Source organism: Thunnus thynnus, chromosome 16, assembly GCF_963924715.1.
Source record: "Thunnus thynnus chromosome 16, fThuThy2.1, whole genome shotgun sequence".
In the NCBI taxonomy this organism is placed as follows: Eukaryota; Metazoa; Chordata; class Actinopteri; order Scombriformes; family Scombridae; genus Thunnus; species Thunnus thynnus.
Window position 1 is genome coordinate 16,725,746 of NC_089532.1, and position 27,348 is coordinate 16,753,093.

The window sequence follows — 27,348 nt, forward strand, 5'->3', positions numbered from 1 at the left end:
AAGTTCACTTCCCATTAAAATTAGTCTTTGCTACATTGCCTTACCATACTCCACCCTCTAAGTAGGACATGTTGGTTTTTACATCTGGCTATGATCATGAAGTAAAACATTGGTTGTCACTTCTCAGAACTGTTGGCTGGGTGGTACAACACTCAGTCTGCGACTCAGAGACTTGAACTTGACATTTATTTGTTTGTTGGTTTCCTTTCATGCTAACCATGACTTTACTTGAAACATAAAGGAAAAAACTCCATCAGTTTTAATCCTATTAAATCCAGGAGCAATGAAGAAAGAATTATTACATGACCATGCAACATTTAGCCACATACCCTGAATTTAATTTTTAGGCCTATAAACCATGACATGGTTTAGAAAATCAATGAACAGCATAGATTATATACTGTGGCTTCTGGTTTTTACATATCAGTTGCTGCTTTTACATATGGATGTCTTAATGAAGGTGTTAATTTTTGCTAGATGCTAAACAATATTTGTGATGCACCTTTCATCTTAATCTTCTATCTAGATATTAATATACTAAGCTATGAACTGTACTTTAACAAAAGATGAATGAGCTTACAGGTTTATTTTTTCCTAACTGGTTCTGCCTGTATTCAAAATGGAGGTCAAAATACAGTGTAACTGGTTATCGTAAGGATTGCTCAATTTTGGCACAGTTGTATATTTAGTCATCCATCTGAACTTAATGGTTGTCTGGAAGTTTTCTAAGGTGACAGCCACACCTTTTTCTGTGCTATTGGTCCATCAGAAAGGTTGGGCATGGTGCCATCTCAAACAATGTTGTATTTCAAGTCCTCTCAGTCATATTTTATAAGGGCAAAGGGAGTATGTGTGGATAATATTACTAGTGTGCAACAATACGAACACCCAATGGTGCTTATTGTAGCACAATTTTGTCTCATTTCCTAGATGCTCCATTAAATTACATTGAGGAGTCATCATTAACACAGCTTTCAAGGGGAAATGTTGAAATGTAGAACTATTGCTTTGTCATTGTAATAATAGGAAGAGTCTGGTCACTTCCGCTTTCCGAGTTAGTCTCCCAATCATCGTAGCCAATTCCTCGAGAGATTTGTGATCTAATGAACAACTACAGTCTGATGCACTGAACAAATGATATAGATATTTGCTGCTGATGCACAAAATGTCCAACAGTGGCAAAAATGAAGAATTCTACATGGAGGTGACGTCTTTGAAGGGCCTTTTTGATTATCTGTTGCTGCTTTTAGGTTATCAATCAAACAGGCTGGACAGCGGTGTCAAGCATTGATTCAGTCAAGCGGTGCTGAGACACTGCTGGCAGCCATCAGTAAGTCTCAGTAATGAAAGCTTAGACAAGGCTCCTACATCTTTCCTGTCACTCAGACAGTACCTGAGGAAAGCTGCCAAACAGGGCCACATTAACGGGTAAACAAGAGGTGAAGTCATTTAATCCAATGTCTTATTCTCTGGGCAACACACGTCAACATCTGCATTAAGGAAAGCTTAACGTAGATTAGTTGGCTACTGTTAAATCCCTGAGATCAATGCATTTGTAAACCTTGAGTTAAAATTATGTTTAAGGTGAATCTGAGAGACTAACAGGAATTGATGCACAATAGGAAGGGCTTAGCAGCTGTATTGGTCTCCTTTCAGTAAATATAAGTTTGCATGAATTTCATAAAGCAGCTCCTCGTTTTGTGCTGTCAAAGCAAGTTCAGAATATACGCAGCCATTTTCACATCCGAAGCCACCAATTTATTCAGCCACACAACCCTCCACAGGATAGGGGGCTGACGAGATAAACAGATGTAATGTGGAGCCTGAAGACTTCCTCCCTCAAACTAACAGGAAGTCCATCTCCGCTCTGTAAAGGGAGGTGCTGTTCATGTCTGGCCAGGTTAATCATTGTGTACCCAGCATTGTTCACAAAAGATTTCTCTCCACATAAGACTCTTTTTTTTCCTTTCTTTTAACAGTTTCAATTTCTATTACGAGCAGCATATATCATTTTCACAAGTGTCAAAGAAAGAGCATCATTCCTCCTTCTCATGTCTTCCTGTTTCTATCAAAGGCGACGGTAATGACGCTGTGTGGTTTCCTGTTTATTCTCTTCTGGTTTGCAATGACCCCACCAGATGATTGGCCTAACTGCAGGGCTATGGTTTCAAGCTCTCTCTCTCTCTGTCTACTTCCTCTCTGTTTCTGTTTATGCAAAGAGGGTGGTTTTAAGTGTTCAGCAGGGAGAATATTTAATAACTTTCTCGAATTTACAGTTTTGAAAAAGCCCCCCAGTGAGCTTCCACTACCCAGGCAATCTGCCCACAGACCTGGAAGGTTTCAAAGGCCCTGTGTTTGTTAAGGGGAAGAGAGTGTGTGTAAGATGAGAGCAGCAGAGTTTAGTGATTACTGTTCCTCTTGAGAAACATTTAGACACACCAAGTCTCGTTTGATTCTAGCAATAATCAAATACAATCCTTGCATTCTTGCTCTGGCCTGGTAACTGCGTGGTGAAATCTTCAAACTTCTGAATATTTCACATTCAGCATGAATCACCACAGTGCTTTCAACCCCGATGAAATCTTGCATCATCCTCAACATGCCTGGCTGATCAAATTACACACAGAAGGCCCTAATCATGGAGAAGATTTTGTTACAGAGTGTGACTGATAAATAAATAATAGCCTATTGTCTGAAACTGACTCTGGCAACTCAGACAAAGCATCCTTTTAAATCTTTAATCTGATTAAAATGTTTACCTAACTTAACCTTTTTATATTAGGCTGGATATGCTGCTGTTTTTCAGGCTTCATTTAAGTTTTATCCTTTTGTGTGAAAATGAAGGGACTCAGTTCTCATCTAGCCAGCATGTGTGGGTCTGTGTATTTGTTTTTTTTGTTTTTTTTCCCAGAGTAGAGTCACATCATCGAGAAACTATTTCATATACACAGTCAGTCGTTCCGGGATTTTAACTGGCAGCCCAACTTTTCTGGGAAACGCTGGCAGTCTGGTTAAAATTGACTCTTGATTCCACTCTCTGAGCAGTGCAGGAGCATAAATGAAACACAAACCATGCCCTTGTGCTCCAAAAGTGCTTTTTTCATTTGAAGTAACTGGAAGCAAACTCATCCATCTGCATGACAGCAATTGTACAATAAAACGGACATCTGTGGCAAACAGGTTTACAAACGTATCAACTTGTCAAACACACCCTTTCCACACAGACTTTTGCATGAATCAAACTGTATCAAAGTCAAAACTAAATGTCATTTTCAAAAGCTGATCACACACACAGAGAGTTTTCGAGAATTATGGGAGTGCTTAAGAGTTCATTAGGTGCAGCCTCAGTTCTTGTCAAGCATGTGTTTGGCTGACTCCTCGCCACTTTGCACCCTCATGTCTCTGGGGAATGTGACAGTGTCATACTGTATGTACCACTGGGAACAGTCTCAGACAAAGCTACAAACGCTCAGAAGAGTGAAACAAGTGCTGGCTGACTGGTGGATCAGTGAGGAGACTTTTAGCTCTCCAGCAGTTCAGGCGAAGTGAAGGAGAAGTTTCGGAACTCGTCCTGATTGATGGTAGGGATCATCGGGTCATCGATCGGCGTGAGGGTGGGCTCTTCCTGAGTAAAATCTGGGTCAAAGTTGTTGACATCCTCTGGTGTTTTCTGGGAGGGAATATTTAAGATTTCAGTTGCAGCCACAAGGTGAGACAATGTTTAACGCTGCATAATGTCTGCATATTGTCACTATCATGTAATAAAGGAAGTTATTTGTGTGACTTACGATTCTGGGCTTGAAAGGCGGCTGTATCTCTCTACGATTCAACTTCTCCCAATCGATTCCATCGAAAAAGGCGTGGCTAGTCAACGCGTTCTCTCCGCCCTCTGAGGCCACACAGCCCAGACGCCGAGCCGGGTTTTTGGTCAATAGCTGTGAAAGCACAAAAGTGGATGAATTCACAAACACGTCACACTAAACAGAAAAGAAAAAAAAAAAAGAAAACTGATGTAAGATAGGGTTGCGCATAAAAGCAACAACAAAGAAGGGTCAAACTGTTTGGAATCAGTGGATGCTGTCAGATGTTTCATTGAAGATCTGTACACAGGAGGATGCAGGAAATGTGACGCATATTATTGAACAGGATCAGACCAGACTTTTTTGGAGTAATGCCAAACTGGACTTGATCCAAGATGACATCCAGTCAAACCCCACCTCCCAACTTATGAAAAACACACCCATGATTGTATCTGACACCACCCTCTGTGACTTAGTTGGAGAGTGTTCAACTAAGTTCAGGAAAGTGCAGCTGACTGTTGTACACAATAAAACAATAGAGCAGTGAATCACATGTTAAAGTCCAACAGTTTCTTTGCTACGAAAGTCTGGTAGGTCTCTAAAGGGAGAGGCCAAAACAAAACAAACTCAAAATTAAAAAAAACTTTGTTTTAACTTGCCTGTGGGAAAAAACTGGGGAAAAAAACCCCCACTAATGTGTTTTGGACAGCTCAGTGTGTCTGTGCACACCTTAGGGCCAGTGGTGACATTAAGACTAGGCTACAACAAACTAACGAGCCTCCGTCTCCACGGTGACAGTGGCCACATTAACCCGAAGTCATTGGAAAGATTAATATGTCTCACCAAATCAGCTCCAAACACTTTTAAACACTTTAACTGGCATAAGCAACTCTGCATTCCTCAGCAAAAACAGAAAAAGAGAAAAAGATGTCAAGCAGACAGAGAAACAGCATTAAAGGAGAAATGAAAAGATACAGAGAAAAGGTTAAACTAGTTTAACTAAAACTGTTGGTTTTATGTGTTTTGATCCTTTAACTACAAACCACATAAATCTTAAACACTAGTGAGAATTTTCAGAGGTGTACACAGGTTTTTAGATTGATATCTCAGCTTCCAGAGAGCTATTGTTGTTAACTGATGCTTAAACACTGTGATTATCATCTTGCACAAACTTGAATTCTGCTTGAAACAAGTGAAACATCACTGTGAACATCAAGACATCTCTTTTGGGGGAGGGCAAAGAAGCATTACAGTTTAATGCTACTAATGCAGTTGTGTGCAGGGATACGCAGCTGGGAGCATAATTTGATGACGTCATTTGTAGATAAATGGTTGCAGTTGCATTTAAAAAAAAAAAAAAAAAAAAACCACTCCAGAACACCAGTATGGCCCTTGAAGTGGAAATAACTGAGTTACACAGACGAGCAGGGGTCAATGAGTTCAGGAGCGTACAGACCATAAAACTGGAGAAAAACTATTCAGCTGCCATCTTTCCATTGCTACACGTCGGCTGTGCCATCCTCACTACCAGACTAGCAATGTCAGCATTCCTACACAAGGATATTCTCCACTACGCCAGCAGAAAGACACAAAGCCGTCAGAAATGAAAGTATTGGTCAGATAATGACAATTTTGATTGAATTAATTAATCATTTCTGTCCTTTATAAAACAAAAATATTCAATACTTGCTGGTTCCAGTTTCTAAAACATGAGGACTGGCTGTTTTCATCAGTGTAAACTGAACATCTTTGGTTGGACATTTAAATATATCACATTTACTTTGGAAAATCGTGATGGGCATTTTGTACTGTTTTATGATTGAAAAAATAACAACAAACAGATTACTCAACAATGAAAATAATTGTTTGTTTTGGCCCTAATAAATAGCTTCATTTAATTATCAGTGTCCACCTTTTTATACACAAACTGCTAAAATAACCTTCAATTATTGAAGTATTTTTTCTCAACAAACATTCTAAATATTAGTCATGCTTTTTATAGAAATCCTCCCAAAACTCTCAACAACCTGATAACTGAACTCCACGAACTCGCTTATAGGAACAAGGAGAACCTTGCAGCGGATCAACCCTCAGTATAAATAGTGCAGCAGCGTTCAAATCCACTCACACTGACATGCATCTTTACGTAACGTGTGACACTGGGAGCAGTGACATGGATCAGCGGGGGGAGATTGGTCTTCCACTGCTTCCTCAAGCGTGTCTGAGTAACAACAAGAATAAGGGGTGAACAGGGTGCAAAGAGAGGAGGAATGGAGGGAGGAGGTGTCGTTGTATTTATAGCTTGGGTGCTGTGGCTGGGCAGTGGACCATGCCTTAATATAGTTATGTAAGAGCTGGGCCAAACAGCTGGCTGGCAGAGCTACGTAAGGCTGTCAGTCACTCTGGAGTCAGAAAGCGTCTGTCAGTCTGAAGTACAACAAATAACGAACCCTGATCAAAGTTAATCAGAGCAAAGCTGTTCAGACCTTTGCTATCATGTTACAGACTCAAGCTACACTATTCAGGAATGCCCCGTATTGCTCCTGTAGTAAATGTTCACAGCTTATTGGTTTTTCTCCACAATGCTGGTCACAAATCCAGGGAGAGATTGATTTCCTCTATCATTAGGTCAGTTTAAAAAAAGCTTCACAGACATTTCCAGCAATTGTATAACGTGAACAAAGTCCGACAGGAGCAACATGAGAAGAGTCAATGTCTGCCAAAAAGACAAGGACACCAGCAACGCCTGGCTTACATCCAACTTCATCCATCATGCTGTTTTCAGAATATTTACTGTTGATGAACCACTGAATACAAAATGATTAGAAACAGACTCACAGCTTTGAGTATATTCACTGCCTCTGCACTGAGCCAAGATGCGTAAACAATCTCTTCATTGAGGATGGCTTCAAAGAGATCATCTTCATTTTCGGCCTCGAAGGGGGCGTGTCCTGACAGCATTTCGTACAGCAGCACCCCGAGAGCCCACCAATCAACAGAAGGCCCATACAGCATCTCCTGGAGGATCTGTGGAAACAAGTCACAGTGTACTAATAAAGTTAACCATCATAGCACAGAGAGCATTAGAGTGTCCAACAGCAAACCACTCCATGAGGTTCAGTTAGGAGATTGGATTAGTGTGTTTCCAGTGGGGCTGCACTGAGGAGCAAGTGTTGAGGACAGCAAAGAGGCCTTTCATAAATCCAGACGCACAGTCTTGGTCAGAAAAAAATGCCTCAAATATGAGGACACACACACCATCTTAATCCCTCATTATGAAAACCAAGCACGCCCGTAAAGGCGCATTCTGATGAGGGGATCAGGGCATGTCAAGTCAACAGCGCCGTTCACAAGCTGACCTCACAGGTGCGCTGCCTTTCCAGTCAGTCAGGAGGGAGTTTGGAGTGACGGCTGTGACCACAGTGTTTGTTTTTAGAGAGGTGGTGTGATGGAGAAAGGATGGGACTGGGAACTACTTCATATGAACTCAGAAGACCTGTGTTAGAAGAAGCTAAATGTGGCTGCATTTATTCTTTGCTGCAATAGGTCCATGTCGAAATATATATAAACAGCACCAACATATCTGAAAACATCCTGTGTCACAACTCTGCTAGATAAATATCTGTCGTTATTAGTAGTTGTGGTTCTTAAACTGTGTGTGTGTGTGTATAAAATTTTCAATTTTCAAGGGTAGAAACTGACCTCAGGGGCAATGTAATCCGGGGTCCCACAGAAAGTTCCTGTGGCCACGCCTTCAGATATGCCCTCTTTGCACATGCCAAAATCTGCCAGTTTACAGTGACCGTCTTTGTCAATAAGAACGTTGTCCAACTTTAGATCCCTGAAAGGCAACAAACAGAAAATTATTTGTTTTTGGGTCTCTCAGCAGACACAAATGGATCAATATATGAAAGAGTAAAGGCTGAAAGCTAATCAGCTGCACAAATCCAATTGACGCCAGCAGCTGCTTAAATGTCAGTTTGTGTTCAGCTTCCAGTCACACGCTGTTGGTGTTGTTTCTAATAATATCTAAAGGTGGTAAAAATTTGTGGTGAGACAAAGAGAAAAGGTTCTCTGAGGACGGTGAAGCTGCAACACTGACAGACAACTCCCTAACCATTAAGAGACAAACAGGAAGTATGACACATTCAGATGACCACTCAGGCTTCCAAGAAGGAAAAAGTGTTCTCATGTCAATAATTATTTCTCTTCCAAGACAGACAAAGTTTCAATTATTGTTTTTAAAGCAACAGGTTCAACTTGCAGTATAGTGCTGTAAACCAGATGGTAAATGTAGAAGAGTGATTAATAAATAATTATGCATTTTGGAAAACCTTTTTCTTGGTTAACAATGTGGGTTGTTTTCCAAAGACATGCAAATGTTTAACAAATATATCACATCTGTCTTTCTTAGAAGAACCCACCCTCCTCCCACAGTTGATCTTCTGGGTGTTTTTCCCTGGGGTATTGTTTATTTCTTTGTTTGTTTTTTCTTGTTGAGTTTTTCCATATCTGAATCTTTACTCAGAGGACAGAGAGGTTGTTTTATATTGCTGTAACTGTAAACCAATCTGAGGCTCATGTGTGATTTCTAATTTTGGGCTAAATAAAACTGACTGATGGCTACTGAAATTGATCAGTTAGTTTTTAAATGTTATTATTATCAAAGAACACAATTATTATGTTTTGTGTTCTTTGTGTCACCAAACTGAAGAGTGACCATGTTGACAGAAATCATTTTGCATTTGTTAAAGTGACTTGCTAATAAAATGCAAACTCCTTTGTCTCTAAAGAAATTAATAATAATGAAATGTCCTAAATAATAATATTAACTGAATTAAAAATAAAATCTTTTAAAAAGTTTGTTTTTTTTATTTAGTTTTTTTCTTTTCCCTCTTTTTGAGTTGTATGGTAGTTTTAGTTCATAATGTCTTTTGTGTTATTGTGTATTTTTTTAAAAAAGGAATAAAAACATTGCTTAGCAAATGAATAATAGATAAAATGTGTAAAAAAAGTAACTTCCCATCGCTGACTGTGCATGTGAAATTGCTGCATAACTAAACAATGGAAAAATCCTGTTCATGTCAGCTGGTGCTTTGTCATCTGACAAAGAGATTAAAACGTGTGACCGTGGCCTCTGGAGTTGTACTCCAATCTGTGATCAGGTGATCCGACCTTAGACCAAGGTCATTTTACGGAGATGGACTGAAGCTAGACAGAGATGCACTAACGCAGGCTAATGCTGATAAATGTTGATAAATTATAACATTTTGAAGATGCATACAACTTTCAAAGAACATATATTTTTTCATGTTCTTATTTCAAGCAAAAACCTTAAAATGATTTTGGTTTGATTTCCTCAAAACAGGAACAAAAGCAGAATCACAGAGAGACTGAATGTAAAAGTGCTCAGCAGACTGACGGTCAAGCAAAACTGGTTTGGTTGGATTAATCTGGTTTGCTCTTCCCTACCGTAAACTGATTGTGTAACACTGACTCATATGTTCATGGAGCTTGTCCCTAGCAGCCTAAAAACAGGCCAAAAGAGACCAACTCTGATGCCCACACACCATGACCACTCAGCCGTAGAGTACACAGATTAGAGCATGTAAGAGCTAAATACAACAAGGAATAACAACATCCGGACATGAAAACTGCTAACACGGAAACAAAGAGTGCTTTTCAAATTCTAATTCCTCAGTAAAATATAAGTAAAATTGTCTTATTTTCTACTACAGACGAAATGATCAGGTATTTGGCAAATGTTTTCATGCTCCAGAGCACTCAGCGCACCATGTGTGTATAAAGTCTAGTGATGAACCTCTGTTTTGGTTCCGTATTTCACAATGCAAATAACCCACTGCACCAGGTGCTCCTGTAGTCCTTCATCCACCCACCTCTTCACACTAGGAAGACAAAACCAGTTTCTATGAGAAGTGGGTCAGTCTGACAGCGTGGTACAGTAACACAGTACAGTAATAGTTGTGAATCAAGGGTCTAAGGACAGAGGATGTTGTATTGCTCTACAGATTGTAAAGCACCCAGAGGCAAATTTGTGATTTTGTGATATTGGGCAATACAAATGAAATTGACTTGACTAACAGTAAACTTCTGGAACCACTCACAATATCGAGGTAATGGACTTTACCTTACTCCACAACAACAGACTGTGTAAGAGATAGAGTTACACTAATATGAAAATTTCCAAAGAAGAGTAGAGGAAGTGCTGGTGACTCTATGACGCACAGAATGAGATTTTTTTGTGACTGTGGTTAGATGGTGCATCTGGCCATACCGCTACAGCCTACTGAAATCTATACAAATAAAAATCAACTCAAGGTTATACCGCGGTGATACTAGCCACAATTTAGAAGCATCTTATTTTTCACGATGTGTTAAACCATTCTTAATATAACATTTGGCGCTTTGCTGCACTTTTATTACACTTTAGAAATGTATTCTTCCTGTTAACATCAAACACTTGACTGGTGCATTCTCAAAAAAGACAGTGTTTATTGCAGGGCTTTGTACTGGATTGCATGAGATGTTCATGATATCATGTTCACCCCCTGTAGCTTGTACCTAATTGGCTCTCCTCACTACACTGTTGTTGAAATCAGCCAATTTCGGTTCAGACTTTCGGACACACTGTTGCTGAGAGACTTCAAATCGAGTCTTTACCTGAAGCTAAAGGAGAGATAACGAGTCGAGTCACGAGAAGTCCTTCATGTTACACAACACAGTGACATGGGCTTCGATTTTATTTTAAGGAGGCGGCTAAAGGTCTGCTCTACTTACACTGGCCTGATGTGCAAGCTGCTTCTTGGCTCGTTATTTTAGTTGCAGCATGTGGACTGCGTGTGGCCTCCTAAGCTAACAGTCATGCTATGCGGTGCGGGCTGACACAGAACACATGAACACACTAAATATAACTCAGGATCTTACTGTTAGCTCACATGATGCCCCCCTTTCTTATCATCATGCACTGACATGGAGCCCTCAGCGCTGCTACAGTAACTTGTTGCAAGTTAACAAAACATCCGAACACAAAGGATACAATCAAACATCTGAGTCTGAGATAAAAGCAAGGCCATGACTTCTTTATGAAAAATAAAATATTGATTTCTATTACTAAAAGGTGAAAACTAAGAATTCTGACCATGCAGTTGTAGTGTATGAAAATCTATTGTTACACTGTGTTTGCTATTACAGGGAACATGACCAGAGTTCACTAAGGAAAATATACTGCGAATGATAATAATCTTTAAATTAAATAAATGCACAGCACAAATATACAGTACATATAAGAGGTGTTTGGAGAATTTTGATGGAAAAAAGGAAAACTCCCTATACAGTATGTTTTGTGGCCCCTAAAACTTGACTGATGTTTCAGCTGACATGGATGACGAACATGAGGAAATAATGGCTGAATGTTCATCTGAAAAGAGCACTCAAGCAAATTTTGTACTTCACTGCCATAAATTGAAGGATCTGAGAGAGACCGTTATTAAAAATGGTCAAAATTGAAGCAATAAATGCCAAGACACAGTATCCTACATGTATTCCCTAGTGTGGGTCGAGCTACAAAACTGCTGAATCTTAAGATTTCCATTATGCAACTTAAGAGTGCCTTTTCATTAGACCGCCCGTCTGGCAAACGCTCACCTCTTTTAAACTTCATGCCATGGGTTTGTACCCAAGGTTTTTCTGTTGTAAACTTATAGTCTCAAAGCCCAAACTGAGATATTTTGTAAGACTTAACAAAGCAAGACATTATACAGAGTTTTTTTTACAGGCCGTGAAATATTCCCCACAACTAGTCATCTGATATTAGCTTGCAAAATCGGTGGACAACCCTTTTACAGTAACAAGCAATTTATTAGGTTTTTTTAGGCACAAGAGCATTTTTCCCAGAACAAATGAGCATTTAAACCAATGGGGTGAGATAATTCTACATGTTTCCAGCGCAGTTTCCATATATGACTGGGGATGAGCGCCAATATTCTGAAATAAGACAAGATAGGCAGCACCAAGAATATGACATTCTTAAAAAAGCTGCCACCAAATACTGGCTTCAGAAAAATCCCCCAACCGTGGACATTTTTACAGGAACGGGAATCGTATACGTTCCATGGAAAAGATGACTGATACTATTTGTCTACAGAAAGACAAGGGAGAAAAATACTGAAGGAAATGGGACTGTTACTCACAGGAAACGGGTACTGATTAGGGTTTTTTCCCTCTCTCTCTTACTGTAGACATCAACACTGAAATCGCTGCGCAATGAACTGTACCTGTCTACCTGTCTCTGATGTTTGTTGATACCAACAAGACATCATGTTCTCTGCCTCATGTTTGCATATTAAACTTGAAACGTTGTCAAAAATAAAAAGTTTAAAAAAAAAAGACTAGTTAAGATGGACATTTTATGGCAGTTAACTATTTTTTAAGCTTTAGATATCTTTCTGTGTACTATGTATATGTGTATGTCTGATTCAGACCTGTAGATGATGCCTTTGCTGTGCAGGAAGATGAGAGCGGAGGTGATCTCCGCCGTGTAGAAACGTGCTCTGGGCTCTTCAAACTTCCTGGACTTCTGAATGTGGAACATCAGATCGCCACCATTCACAAACTCCATCACAAAGAAGAGTCGGTCCTGCAAAATACACGAGGAGGTGACATTTACAGCCACGTGCCAGCACACACACACACACACACACACACACACACAAACCACACAAGCCTCACAGAAGCTCCCATGTCATTAAACAGTCCAAGAAAGCATGACCGTGGACATGCTGAGATTGCTTCAAGGATGCTTCAAGGTCTACTTCTCATAAATGTCACATGTCTATATAATGGATTCCTGTGCATGTGCATCTATCTGCAGTTTAAAGTCAGCAGGGAAAAAAAAAACACTGATCAAACCCATAAATCTTTCTTTCTCATTACAGGTTATGGTCGATATGTGATCTAGAAGATGAGAGCCCACAGGAAAAAAAACACTGCAGGAAGACATGATGTACAGATCGGCCTATAAAGCTTCCTGAAGTGATCAGGGCGGGCAGGAAAGCCACAGCGGTCTCTGTTTAACTGCTCTGTGGTGTAGAGTGGTCTACTTTTTAACCTGAGATTATATGTATGATGTTAAAGACTGTGTGGCACAAGCGAAGCAGGCAGTACTGTGTGTGGTCTAACTGAGCGTGTGTGAGTGTGGAGCCTTTAAGTAAGACTCCACACTAGGACAGTTTCTACTGACTATTATTGAGTTTTACAATTTTAAAAAGCTGATCACACCGAAATATCTGAGTCCCAAGGTCTCAAAAACCTGATTCACTGTTTTACTTTAAAAAATGTAGTTCTACAAAGATAATTTATTTTTTACTCAAACATTAAAGTATCCTGTTTCCTGACATTTTTAATTCACAGACTCTGAATTTCCAAAGTGAAGTCATCCTAATGTATTTTGCAATATTTTCTCCCGACCTCCATGAACTTGATGAGACAGAAGCCTGGCTTTGCAAGACTGGACTTAATTTGCTGTTTAATAGTTCAAATGAGCAGTTTGTGATGTATTACTGTGATGAAGGAGAATTCTCCAAAGACATAAAAGAAAAAATATGTTACCAGTCCGCCTCACCCTCACCACAGGCTCAACCACTTCCCCCCTCCCACTGTTTCCATGCCCACTCACGTGTATTTTTCAAAACTCACAAAAGAGAGAAGTACAAAACAGATGCAAATTTTGTCTCGAAAGAGAAATAATAATTCCGGTGATGTTATGAAGAAATTTAAAACCACAGAAATTTTAAAATATAAGTTTGGTTTGTAGAAAATCTAAAAAATGTTCCACGGTGCCTTTAGAGGAAAATGTCAAGTCATTTTTGTGACTGTGGAGGGAAAGGGCACAGAGACACCTACAATAAAGAAGCAAAGGGGAGGTGCAGTGCTGCAATAAAAGCTGCACTTTGGAGGTGTGAATGGGTCAGGAGAGATCAGTTCTTCACTTTGTGCTGCTCTATTTTGATCCAGTGTGAAGTGGGTCAGTGTCGGTTCAAACACCTAAAGCAGATTAGGATTGTCTGTGGGTGGAAGAGCAGCTTTGCCATCAGTCACACATTCTGACTGAGTCTCCAATAACAAACACAAGACTTAGAAACTGCTGCCACCTGCTGACAAGTTCATGTATTTTACAATGCTGTGTCCCAATTCTATACTACACGTTAACCGCACATATACAGTCTATCATAGTTTACTGAGGTTAGTATGCAAGCAATACGCCTTTTACTATTGTGTACTAACAGGAAATTGTGTGTGCTGGCAGACGTCGATCACTTTTGAAACTGAAGATTAAACTTCACAAAGACAAAGCAAAATGTTTTCTAAAAATAACATTTATCACAGTTTTCTAAGATCTTCCTGGAGCTGTCAGACCACTATCTGCAATTATTTTATTTCATTATTTATTTTTGCATCTGTGAATATCTCTTCTATTCCCTTTGTGCATTTTTTAAATGGGACTTTAGTGTACATCAACAGCAGTGGATTTATTATGCATAGTCACTTTTTTGAGTACATTTAACTTTTCCAGACCTGCTTAGAGTTAGTATGAATAGTAGTGTGGAATTTGCTAATTATCAAGTTTGCTGATTTCCAGATAAGTAGAGTTGGGGTATTCAGTTTGTTGTAATCTGCAACCTCACCACTGGATGCCACTAAACCCTACACACTGGTCCTTTAAGAATGGAACCTGTGCCACACAAAGACCACCAAGGTACTTTAGCACTTAGAGGAAATATTTAAAGTTGATGTAAAGACTATTGGTAAAGAGTTTACACATCCAGCATTGGCTACTAAAACTGTAAAAGTCACCTGCAATATGTAAAAAGAGGGAATTGTAAATACGGAAAGAAAAGTGGTATTAAAAATGTGGTGTAATGGCAAGTAACATAAAAACTAGCGAACAAGGCATTTAAATTAGGTTAAAACTTTAACTAATGTTTTAAAATGACCTTTGTGAGCTGCTAGTGGGCAAGTTAACTGCAATCAAAATACTTGAAAGACAGAAAATACTGTATTTTACTGCAGCCTTTACTGCAGTTCCAAATACAGTATAAAAGGATGTTTTAGAGTTTCACACTTGCATTTGGTATTGAAGGAGCTCTTTTCTGCACAGCGCTCTTTTTGTGTAACAGTACTTGTTTATGCCACAACTTGACCTGCAAACATTTCCTCAGGAAGGCAAGAGCGGTCTGAGATGAAAACTTTGCATCATTATCTCTGTTGACTTGCAATAATGCAGAGATTTCCCCTTATGAGGCAAATTTATTGACTCGAGAAATCAGTGTGCTTGTGTGGGTGTCTGTACTGACCGGTGTCTGGAAGCAGCAGTACAACTGCGTGAGGTAGGGGTGACAGCGGGCCAGTGACAGCACCCTCTTTTCAGTCATGGTACACTCTACATCATCATCCTGCAAAATGATGTCTTTTTTCAACACCTTGACTGCAAAAACTCGATCCTTGCCGTTTTGTTTTGCCAGCATCACCTGCAGATACAACATACACACAGTCGGATAGATGAGAATTCACTTTTCCCAAATCAACGTCACCATTTCAACAGATAACATTGATTTATTCTGTAAAATGTGTTGTTTTGTGTCTTTTAAAAACAGACCAGACAAGAACCATTTGCTTTGAATAAACATGTTCTCACATTCTACCTCCTTCCTCATTCATCACCTTGTTCATCATTTCATTACAGAGTATTTCCCATCATCCTCTCCTATCATTCCCACCTTGCCAAAGCTGCCTTTGCCAAGCACTTGAAGAAACGAGAAGTTTGAGATGCCCAGCCGAGGAGCCTGCTGCTGAGTTTCTTTACTTGGCCTCCTTTCAGAAGGCATCCTCGTCTGCACCATGCTTTTGGCCTGCAAGTGCAAAAAAAACCAAAACAACACCACCATTTTGATTCATCTGATAAATTTACGTGGAATTAACACTCATTTGATCCATTGCGAAACCACTGAGCTTTCGTACTACTGAGTTGCGTTTGGAGAGTCCTCCAGCCTGCAGTCCCATCTCTGCCAGCTTATTGGCCAGTTCCACACTGTTGACTCCACAGTTTGGCGCAACGTTGCCTTTGCAGCGGATGTGAACATTCATTTTACAGACTGGAGAGAGAAACCACAGACAGGAGGCATTGAGCATTCTCAAAGCGATGGAAGACAAACTAGGACATTTGAGATTGTGATTTTGAGACAAATTTTGACACGGTTCTTACTTTTGCAGTGCAGCCCCTGCCTGACTATCCCCCACAGCAGTGAGCCACAGTGGTCACAGAAGGTGGGAGACTTGTAGTTGTGGATGTTGAACTTGTGAGGGACGTTGATGCTGAAGCCTTGGTTTATAGGCTGCTAAAAGAAGACACAAAGAGACATATTGTAAACTAACCACTGAGTGTTCAACAGCAAGGCCAACCATGCATGATACATAATCTACATAACCCTGAACTGCCACACAGTGTATTGTGAAAAAATGTCTAGTTCCTATTTTTGTCATAGAGAGATATTGTTTATTGCTGCATTTGCTTCACTCTGAATTTCCCCCAGGGAAATTTGAAAGCTGAAATTCTGCAAAAGTGCAATTTTCTAATGCTAAAACAAGCACAAGCGTATTTATAGCAATATATAAAAATGCTATATTAAGCATATTTGGATTATAAGTACAGCAGTGTACAGTAAAGTGTTCTGGCTCAGTGACCAGCTCAACACAGAAACAGGAACCTTTACAGCCTGCTGATCACTGCAGGTGTTCAGAGGTGTGAGTGTGTAGGAGGGGCTGTCTAACAGGTCTCTTGCATATCCTGTATGAAGAGCATCAATTACAAAAAAAGACATGTGGATTAACAGTGACAACATGCCTTCAAACTCACCGATTACTTTGTTATTGATCTGATGATCCGTAAAGAAAATAAATACTGCTGTTGTACCAGCATTAATGATACTACTGTTGAACGGGAAGAGTGTTACAGTCAGCTATTCATACCTGTTCCTTCTCTGTCTTTTTCATGCGTGGACACACAGTGACGACCTGCTGATGGCATCGTTTGTGAACCACACACGTACACACTGAAAAAACACGATCACTCAATGTCAAGTCCACAACTCATGTCTGTATGTTTGAATATTGTGTCAAAAGATGAGAGAAAATGAGGTCTGCTCACCTTGGCACTGGTAACCCTGCTTTCCAAAAACACCCCTATATACAGAGACAGAGACACAATCAGATCCAGTTTACAGTCCACACAGAATAAATGCAGGTGGCATTGATTCGTCCTTGCCCGACTTTCTCACCAGATGAACTCTTTGCAGTGAAAACAGAAGGTGGGCTGGCGAAGGAAAGTGGACATGAACTTGTGTCCGTTGACCTGGTGGATTCTCCGTCTCACCGCCCCCTGCCGCTTCCTCGTAAACTGCTTGTAGGTCTTCTCTTTCACTATGGCGTCGTCTGGAAACAAGATGAGAGAAAAAGGTTGTGTTCAAACACCAGAAGACGAGGTGCTGCTGATAATAAATCAGAAATCTCTACACTAATCCCTGGACCCAATACCATTAGAGCTTAGGTTTGAAAATATATTCAAATTTGTAATTGATCACTTATCATAATGTCAGTATATCGAATGACTAATTGCACATGAAAGAGGTCGTATAGTGAGGAACCCACTGATAATTGTCACTCAGCGCGGCAGTTCTCCTAAACTCCAAAGAGCTTTATATTATCTTTCACCTCATTGTTTTAGTTTTCCAGGCTGCAACTTTACTGCTTATGTTCACTCTCACGGCAGGCAGCGGTTTTCAGCTATAAAACACCCACTTAACACCCACTACACGCCCTTTACAGGAACCAAACAGCAGACAGAATTAGTTAGAGACAATGCAGTAAACATAGCGGAGCATAGAGCAGCTAAAGAGCCAGATATTTCCCTCAGGAATTGGTGTAGCGCTCCAAAAGGAATACTTGCAAATTTGCTCTGTGCCTTCTGGATGTGTAAATAGCAGCTGTTTGCTACCAAGTTCACTGTATCAGCTTAGAAGGTGATAATATGTCAGTGTTGTGTTCACAGCTTGCTGTACACCGCAGGCTTAAAAATTGTGAATCCAGACACACAATTCTGTTGTCTAAATTAACCACAAAGCAATTATTGAGTCTGATTGTGAGGTTTCAAATAATCTTCTGGTCTAAAAGATGAACAAAAACATTAAAGATGGTCATTAAAAGTTTGCAGAGTCCTACGTGGCATCTTTAAATTGCTTGTTTTTTCTCCCAGCAACTCTCCAAAACCAAAAGATATTCAACTATATAAAAAATATGGAAAAAGAACATATCTTCACATTTGCATTTCATGGAAAAGCTGGCATTTTGCTTGATAAATGACTTAAGCAACAAATCGATTATCAAAATTGATGTCAAGGAATTCTCACTCGATGGACAAATTGGTCAACTTATAATTTCAGTGTTCCTTGGAATGATTTTTTAATACTTAACAATTGCAGGTCCAGCACAGTTTGACTTGATGTTACCAGTTAGCCCAATGTGTTGACACTGACTACAAATGATTTCCCACAAATAAACAAGTACTGTGATTTCATTTTCAGAAGAATATCATCCGTTATTTTTCTCACTTTCACCTAAGCTTAACTGTGACAAACATATCTTCAAACATTTTTTTTTTTACTTTTCTAAGGGATTTTAAGAAAGGTTGAACTAATCATAAAGGGATTATATTGTCTAAAGACATGTGCACATTTTTTTCTGTTTGTGCATGCTTGTGTAGTTAGACTATGTGTGTTTTAGCTCTAACTAATAAGTAGGCAGCAGCATGTAGTGGAGCTATTTGTGAGGTGTTGAAAACCACACATGCATATGGAAACTGCTCTGCAGAAGCCCCACTATGCCCCTGCAAATAACGTAGACATGTGGTAGTGGTGTCAAAAAAGGTGGGCTTTACTTTCTAACTAACATCTTCAAACATTCACTTCAAGCCCTTTGTCTTGTGCACAAATACTTCGATTTTCTCTGTAATCAGTCTGATAAAAAAAAATATCCAAAAAATAAATCACCTTTAACCAGAAAGATTTATAGTTTTGTATTTTCTTCCTACAAACATTTGCATGAAAATAGAGTTTAAAGAGCACACAGACAACAACAGGGCAATAATCACATTATTGCATTGTTATTATTTATCAACCTTTAGTGGAAGGTTTTATATTGTGATGATATTAACAAACTTCATATTAATAATTTCAAGGAAAGTGTAATTAAACCAACAAACTGGATCATTTACGTTTTTTTGTGTGCAAAGAGTTGTCTAATGAAATGCACAGGAGGTCAGTGCATAAACATTAATTTTAATTTATTTTATTTTGCGTACACTAGCTATATCATGACATATCTCAATATCAGAAAAATATTCTTATTAATATTGTGATATTGATTATCTCCCAGGTCAAATATTGACTGAAACATCAGCCAGAATTGCGCGATCACTTAAGAGCTTGTGTTTTTATATAGCATGTTTTGTGGCTGACTGTTAATGCTCAGTGCTGTTTGCAGCTACAGAACCCTTGAGGTTCAGCACCACACTGACAATATTTTTCCCCTTACTTTAACGTCACCTGTATAGCTTTTCAGCAATAGTAACCTTTCAGTCACGTGACAGATACAGTCTGTACACTTTGCAAATATCCACATAAAAAGCACTAGTTATCTGCACAGTTTGGTGGGTAAACTGCAATGTTTGCTAGTAGTTATGAAAAAGAAACGGGCTATGCTGGAAAGCAAACCTTGCAGTGAACTCTGCAGAGAATGCAATGGATAAAAAAGAGGCCATTTCACAATATACAGTGTGCTGAAATATTGATCTTGAAAGTTCAAAAAATGTTGATGAAATCAACATTGAAGGCCAAAATGGAGGCAGAATCTTTGTTAAAGTTGTAAAATAATCACATTTAAAAGTGAAACAATTAATCAGAAAAAAATATCATGCGGCCTTAAGTTTGGTGGGCAGTGAACCATGTTGGCAGGAGATAAAAAGCACAAGTTACTCGATCATGCTCAGAATATCAGAATCCCCCATCTGACAATATCTGGTTGAAATTCAACATAGTCAGGACACAAAGAAACCAATCACCAAATTATACAGAGCGTTGTCTAACATGGGAAAAATAAATGGGAAAATGAATTAGAGGCAGAAATTAGTAAGGAAGAATGGGAAGAAATCTTCTCACAAACTCATAAAGATACAAATATAAGTATGTGGAGGGAGATTCAGTTGAAAATAGCAAGTAGATTTTTTCAGACTTCACACATAGTATCCAGAATGAACTCCAGGTAAACAGGTGAATGTTGGAGGAAGAGTGGAGAGAAGACGGCAAAACATACACATATATTCTGGACATGTCCTGTCTTTGATCAATATTGGAGTGAAGTATTTGACTTACTAGATAAAATTGTTTACCAGCTCCCTAGGCACCCACTGATAGCCATCCTTGGGGGTTTTTACAGAGTAAATTGGGCATATTTATTACACACACTGCTGGGAGCTGCCAAAAATGCAGTAACACTGAACTGGCTCAAGAAGGAACCTCTGACCTATGACAGCTGGCAATCAGTAATTGAAGTAATTTACTCAATGGAAAAAATAACTTTTAAACTGAGAGTACAGAATGCACAATTTACAGAGATATAGTTAATTTGGCTGAAGGTAATAGAAGAAGACTGACCCTACACTGGCTATTCTGAGAGTTGGGTGCACTCATGAGTAGAAAGGTTTCAGATATCAAAGTAATAATGCAATCAGATTGTTTTAAACTTTTCCTTGGTGTGATAGTTCTGGTTCATTTATTGTATTTGTTTTTGTGTCATGTTATTGCTCCTGTGTTATCTGTAATACCAATATTGAATTTCTTTTCCAGATATTATTACTGCAAGTATGGGATTGAGAAACATTAATGTTGGGATGGGGAATGAGAGAGGTGGGGGGGGGGGGGGGGGGGGGGTGGCCGGTGGGAGAGCGGGCGAGTGTGAAGGACTGACAGGGTGGATGGACGCCACTTGGGTGAAACACAGATAGACTGAATAATGATGTGACAAATGAGTGCAAAATGTTGTTGCAGTGAGAGAAAGATAGTTGAGAAAGAGGGGAAAGAGAATATATTCTTTCCTAATCTACATATTGAGAAGAAAATTTGACATAACGTCTAGAATGTACAGTGAAAATGTTCTATGCTATAAAAAAATAAGTTGCAAAAAAAAGAAAAAAAAAGCGGAACTTAACAGAAAGTGACAAGTCACCAGATAATCGGACTTCTCCTTGCATATAATTTATTTGAGTGACATCTGATCAGCTGAAACATCATGTACATGTCTGAGCAATAGAAAACAAACGTTTGCCTCATCACAACGCATTAGCCAGACACAGCGTACCTGGCACATACCAACCTACTTGAGTCAGACACACACACAAACATCCACATTCATGTATGCATGCATGCACACCTATTTTCAGAGCCTCTATAATTACACAGGTGTACTTTGGGCATTTAATAGCTCACAGACACTAATTATTCAAAACAGCAGGGAAAACAGAGAAGACCGGGGCTGACTGAATAGGAACAAATGGTTTGCACGAGAGTGTGTGAAAAAGAAACTAGGCGGAGATGTTAACGCATGAGGAGAAACACTGAGCTGCATTTCAAAAAAGCGTAGCAGCCTTACCATCTGTGAAGGATCCAGTGAGTGTAATAAGGACGTAGACTTTGCCCTCTGGCTCCAAATCCATCTGCAGACACACATATGAACACACAATTATATTTCTGCATATTCAAATAGCTAAACAGGAACTGAAGAGGCACCACAGTTTCACGAGAGCAATTTATTCTCAAAAATGATCTGCAATTTAAGAGTGAATGAAATGTATGTCACCCAAACGAACATTTAACAAACAGTAAAGTTGCCAAATATGGCGTATTTCATACGTTTGAAATTATATTTGAAACACAGAAAGAGTTGTTGAAGAAAAGAAAGCTTTACGTTATAATAATAGAGTTAAAGAAAGGTATGTGTAAAGTTATCAGTTGACATTTGAGCATCAGTCATTCAGCGCTTGTATACTAAAGATGCAGCTATCTCACTGGAGATTTTTTGCATTCTTCAGTGTGTAAGTTATGTCGGAGGAATTTTGACACCGCGACAGAAAGGCAACAAAGCAGGCCCGGCAGGTCGGGCTGGTTTGCAGAGGACTGTGATGACCTGATGCTCAGCTGTGAAGGTTGACTTACAAAATGTCCAGGTATGCGTGGAAAACTTGTGTACACATGAGGGTTTTTCTGGAGGCGGACAGAGACAGGCAGGCAAAAAAAGATACTTCCTGCAGCGACCATTGAGTGGAAATTTTGGTCATTGTACACTCAAATGAAGATCTATTTGTGTTACATGTACACCCAGCCTGGAAATTATGACTCCACACAACAAAAGGGTTTAAGTGGCCACTCAGTTGGCACAGTAAGTGCAAAACTTTCATTTCACTTTGTCGACATATGCACTTTTGTTCTCAGTTACCTGCTCATATCCTGTCTCAAGCTACAGTCTAGACAGCTAATTTGACTTGTCCACTGAAGACTTCCTCTGCGTGTTTCATCTTTGATGCTTTAACTCTCTAAAGAAAAACCTAAAAATTGCATTAGTGAAATGTCTCTCTTCTCTGGTGAAACAAGGAGTCAGATGAAGGAGGAGCAGATCTGATCTGATCTGACACACATAGATGGTGACAGCATGATGGTGTAGTAAAAAAAGCAGAAACATCTAGTGCTGTATCACAGAGGAGGAAGTAAGTTTCTTTCTTTCTTTTTTTTTTTTTTTTTTAGAAACAGATTCAGTCGAGCAAGCAGTACACTTGACAGGAAAATTTAAAGGGGGGCCACATTTAACCCACTTTCAGTTTCATCGCTTTGAGCCTGAGAAACCTCTCTGTCCATACAGACCTACAGTTATTTCAATACTGATTATAAACAACATAACGTAAAATAATGGGTAAATGACTGAGTGACGAATTAAAGACTACAATGTAGTGGCAGGTGGGTGGCAATGGAAACTGGCTTCAAGGTCACATGGTGAATGTGTCAGACAGCTGATGATGTCAGACGTGACATTAACTTCACTCAAGGTTTAAAAAAGGGAGATGAGTAATAAAAAATTCTGCTGAAGTTGAGCAAATGCCACTAAAACGGCAGCAGACCTTCAACATGTTGCGTGGTAATTTCATCAAACAGGAAGAGCATCCAATATGCATTGAAGGGGTGAAGACACTGAAAAAAAAAATGTACAAGAGAAAGTGGAGAAGCTAGATATTAACCAATAGAGAGTGAGTGTTGTAGCAGCGAGCCCTCAAGCAGTGATCAGCGACGGTGGGAACGCTGCAATAAATAGCAGTGTGGGCGTGTGGAGGCTTGTGTCTTAATATTTGCTGCCTCACATGTGAAACACACCAAACCAGCACTTCTTCTGTGCAACAATAACCCTTCACAGTTCAGATATAGCAGATAACAACTTCAGCATTGTGTCCTGAAGTGAGAAAGCAAACTGTTCTGACAAATTACTTCTTCTAAAACTGCAGATCAAGTTCTACTTTTACACCACTTCCCCTCAATGCGGGGTCTTGGTTAAGATTTGCACAAAGCTGTCTCGACTGTTATGGGGTTTTTTTGTTGGTTTTCCTCAATTGATTGGACTCATTCTGCCTAGAAATATATAGATTTATCATTAATTCAGTGAGTGGTGGTGATTCGCTCTAATGAACTGCATTTCTTTAAGATGTGTTGAGCAAGATGTGTAAGTTTCACATTCTCGTGTTACTTTTCAGACCCCCTAATGTGCTAAGAGACATTCTCACGTAGTATTACAAGAACAATTCAGATGAGGGAAGTGATGATAAACTGTGGCCAAAGACAGGTGTTTCAATTGTCAGATTGGTGGTGGGGGGGAAGTTACGTCTTATGGTGTTTTCTTTTTTGGTATTGAGGCATTTGTCATTAATGTACAGTGTAAATTCAAAATTGAACAGTGAAAAGGCTGAAAATTTTGCACATTTCGCATTATTCGTTTAATATGAATGTTACAGTAAATTTCTTGAAAGATTCATCTTGAAACTGCTGTTGGTGTGACTGCAAATGAAGTGATACGTTGTGGTGATTCATCTCACTTAAGGTTTGCAGAATTTTTGGCTTAAGCAATTGAGAAAAATATATACAGTATAAATATTGGCTAGAGGATTATGTGTCTATAGAAAGAACCTGATGAGGGTGTCATGGTACATAGTCGATACCACGTCAGCCTGCTCCAGGCCTGAACAGGTTCAGGTTACATTCTCCAACACCTGCAGTGGCTTATGGTCCTAAAGGGATGAAAGTCTGTCAGAAGAGGGAAACTCCAGTTTGAAGGGGCAGTTTTTTTTTGTATGACGAGAGTGAGATTAAGCTGACACTCTACATGAGGATTTTGAGCTGAGCTTGAATGAGACCCTTTGTCTCTCTGAATTGTCGACTTTGCATTTGAAGTGTTGAAGCGTGCATGTTTAAGAACGCTGTTGCAACCTTTACACCTGAACCAACTATGCATGGTTTACCTTTCGCTCTTCACAACTTCTAAAAGGAGTAGTGTGGGCTTTTGATGACAGTAAAAGGCTTCCGAGTCGATGTAGGCAAGACACAAACCACTCATCCACTGCACTGAACATACATGAACATACATGAAGATGTGACTATGAAGTCCTTCAGTAAGCCTGAACTGGTTAGATCTCCTCTCAGTGAGCAGGAGGGGTGGGCTCAGTGCAGGTAAGGTGATGTTGATGTTTTCATGCAAAAAAAAAAAAACAGGCCAAGTTACTCACAGGGTGAGTGTGTAGTGAACATAGCCCCAAGCATGTTTTGTATCTTGAACCTGCTCACAATTACTGTTCAGCTGGTGTCAAAGTTATCACAGAGAAACACCAACATTCCTGTGCAGGATAGAGGAGCAGTAAGACTCCAAGTACTCGTTGACTTTTCTAATCTAAATTTAACTATAGGAGCTTTTTATTTTTTTTGAAGCACAGAATGAAAATAAATATCAGATTGGACTGGTTATTGGCAGATACATACAATGACTCAAATCAGGATGAAAAAAAATGCAATCCCTTCTTTTGATAGAGTCTTAAGTCACTTCAAACTGAGGCTCTAACTTTAGGGGTCCCCCAACCCCTTGGCCTCGGAGTCAGTGCCCAGTAGACCCACAAGAGTCTACTGGTTCTTAAGCTCAAGGCTGGACTACCAACTGGGTAAAAAGCAACTTCCCCATTGGCCCCGAAAGCCCAAAGTTAACTGCATGTCAAGTGTTTCTTTTCTGTTTGAATAACTAAAAATTTGTTAGAAGAGTTGCATCACTAAAGTTCAATATCAACAAAAGCAGCTGCTGCCTTGTCGTCTGTGTCAAATAAAAAAGTAGTTTTACCTCCTTTTTATACATATTCCTAAATAAAGTTGTAGTGAATCAAATTAACATATTTTAATTCAAACACAGAAAACTTGGGTAGAGGTTTTGTTCCAGTGTTCAGGTACTTTTCAGGCTCTCTAGTAAAGGTGGGTGTATCAATACTACCATCTTTAAGTCTTGTTTTGAGTATCAATGATAGCATTAATCGGACCGATACAAAAAATTTTTCTAGACACGTGATGACTGTTCTTAGTGTGTGCAATGTCTGCTTCACTACTGCTGTTGTGTGATGCACGTAGTTAACTGTCTTGTGTGTTAATGCATTTGATTAAATAGCTAATTAAAAGGGAATTAGCAAAAAGAAATCATTTGGTGGTAATGAAAATGTAGCCTGTTACATTCAGCTCATAAATCATGACTCACTGCTCTCGCCCACATAATAATACATAAGCTGTTTTTAATTATAAAAAGTATTGCTATCCCCTGGCTGCACTCTAAACTCCATTTCATCTGGGTCTTCATAATTTGATTTATTGCAAGTTTGTTTGAATTTTGCACCCCTGAAGTACAATATCAACTATGTGAGGTTCTCCAGCTTTTAGAGCAGCTTTTAGACTTAAATTGTTTTAGTTTATATTGTGCTTATTTGTTGTCAAGTTGTGTTTTATCATCCTGTGCACAGAAAAACTGGGGCAAGGTATTATTATTCCATCAGAGGAGCACTGTGAGCTGCAACCAACAATCATGTCCATTATCCAGTGTCCATTATCAATAGTATATAAAATGGAAGGAAATAGTGGGAAAATACCAATCACTATTCCCTGAAACCCAACTTAACATATTCAAATTACTTGTTTTGTCTGTCATGACAAAGACATTGAGTTTATCATCATGGAAAACTTGCAAATATTCACATTTCAAAAAGACTAAAGATTTCTCAGTTATCAAAATAGTTGCCAATTAATTCTCTTTCAACCAACTAATCGATTAATCATCTAATTACTTCAGCTGTAGAGTACTACCATGTATAGCGGAGGTCAATAGGGGCTCATATGAGGTTAATAGTGGTGTGACTGGAACCCAACAACATTGTTCACCCAGGGGCTCCCTAATAAATGAAACGTCCCCTTTTTTAAGGTTATGCAGGCTGTAAAACATGTTTACATCTTTGTTTGTGCCCCTGATAGATTCACCATTTACTCACCCATCCCTCGAAAGTCTCTCCTGTGTTGGAGCTCTTAATGTGGTCGTCAAACGGAATGATGCAGTTTGCCACAAAGTCATCATATCCGATTGGAGTATCGTGGAAAACAGCCAGCTCGATGTGTTTCCCTTCGTTCACATTGAGACTGAACTCTTCATTGTAAGTCGGCATGTTGGTTTTCTGTTTGGTGTGAGTTTGTCCAATTTTGAAGTCGTCCACCTTCACCACAATGTACGGGTCCAGGGTCGGGGCAGCCTTGTTGAAGATGACAGTGTGACGGAGGGAGAAGGTTGTCGGCTTGAGGTCCACAGCCTCGCCGATGCGCAGCTTCAGATAACCGTTAAACTTCATTTTCTTTTTACCTTTACGCGGAGAGTAAAAACACTGAAGAAAAAAGTCTATTAAAAAGCAAAACAACAATCATTAAAAAAAAAAAAAACCTTCACACACGCTTCACATCAACACTGAACAATAACAGTGCTGCAATAAATTCATACTCCATATTCTCTCATATCGGTGTCAAGTCTTGCGTCCTGACGCACTCATGCTGACTTCACCAGTGCCTCCTGACCTCCCGCCTCACAGAACACAGTCTCACAGTCAGCCTCCACCGCGCCGTGTTGTCTCACTTTGAACTGTTTCAACAAGTCAGTAAGAAGGAAGCCACAACACAGACATGCCGAGTAGGAGGCACAAGTTCCGCATAACTTGTCACGGAGCGCACACAATAAACACAAATACACACGCACGCGCGCATACACAACACATAACCTCTAACCTGTCACTGTTAGTTTGGCTTGTCACATGGCTGAATTTGTA

General features: G+C 39.5%; 1 protein-coding gene across 3 annotated transcripts; it reads right to left on the reverse strand.

Moving 5' to 3' along the window:
- Positions 1 to 3,078: 3,078 nt before the first annotated feature.
- prkcha (protein kinase C, eta, a) lies at positions 3,079 to 27,348 on the reverse strand. 3 transcript variants are annotated; one of them, XM_067613812.1, is made up of 14 exons: positions 26,530 to 27,348; positions 21,576 to 21,639; positions 17,153 to 17,306; positions 17,023 to 17,057; positions 16,845 to 16,927; positions 16,081 to 16,210; positions 15,837 to 15,970; positions 15,596 to 15,727; positions 15,173 to 15,346; positions 12,302 to 12,456; positions 7,503 to 7,641; positions 6,639 to 6,827; positions 3,789 to 3,935; positions 3,079 to 3,670 (listed from the first exon to the last, which is right to left on the reverse strand). In XM_067613812.1, exons 1-14 carry the CDS (start codon positions 26,878 to 26,880, stop codon positions 3,521 to 3,523), a joined length of 2,037 nt encoding a protein of 678 aa, XP_067469913.1. In that variant the 5' UTR covers positions 26,881 to 27,348; the 3' UTR covers positions 3,079 to 3,520. The 3 variants fall into 3 exon arrangements, with proteins under 3 accessions (XP_067469913.1, XP_067469912.1, XP_067469914.1); XM_067613811.1 differs by having other exon boundaries at positions 16,081 to 16,213; positions 26,530 to 27,347; XM_067613813.1 differs by lacking the exon at positions 26,530 to 27,348 and adding an exon at positions 24,604 to 24,624 and having other exon boundaries at positions 16,081 to 16,213.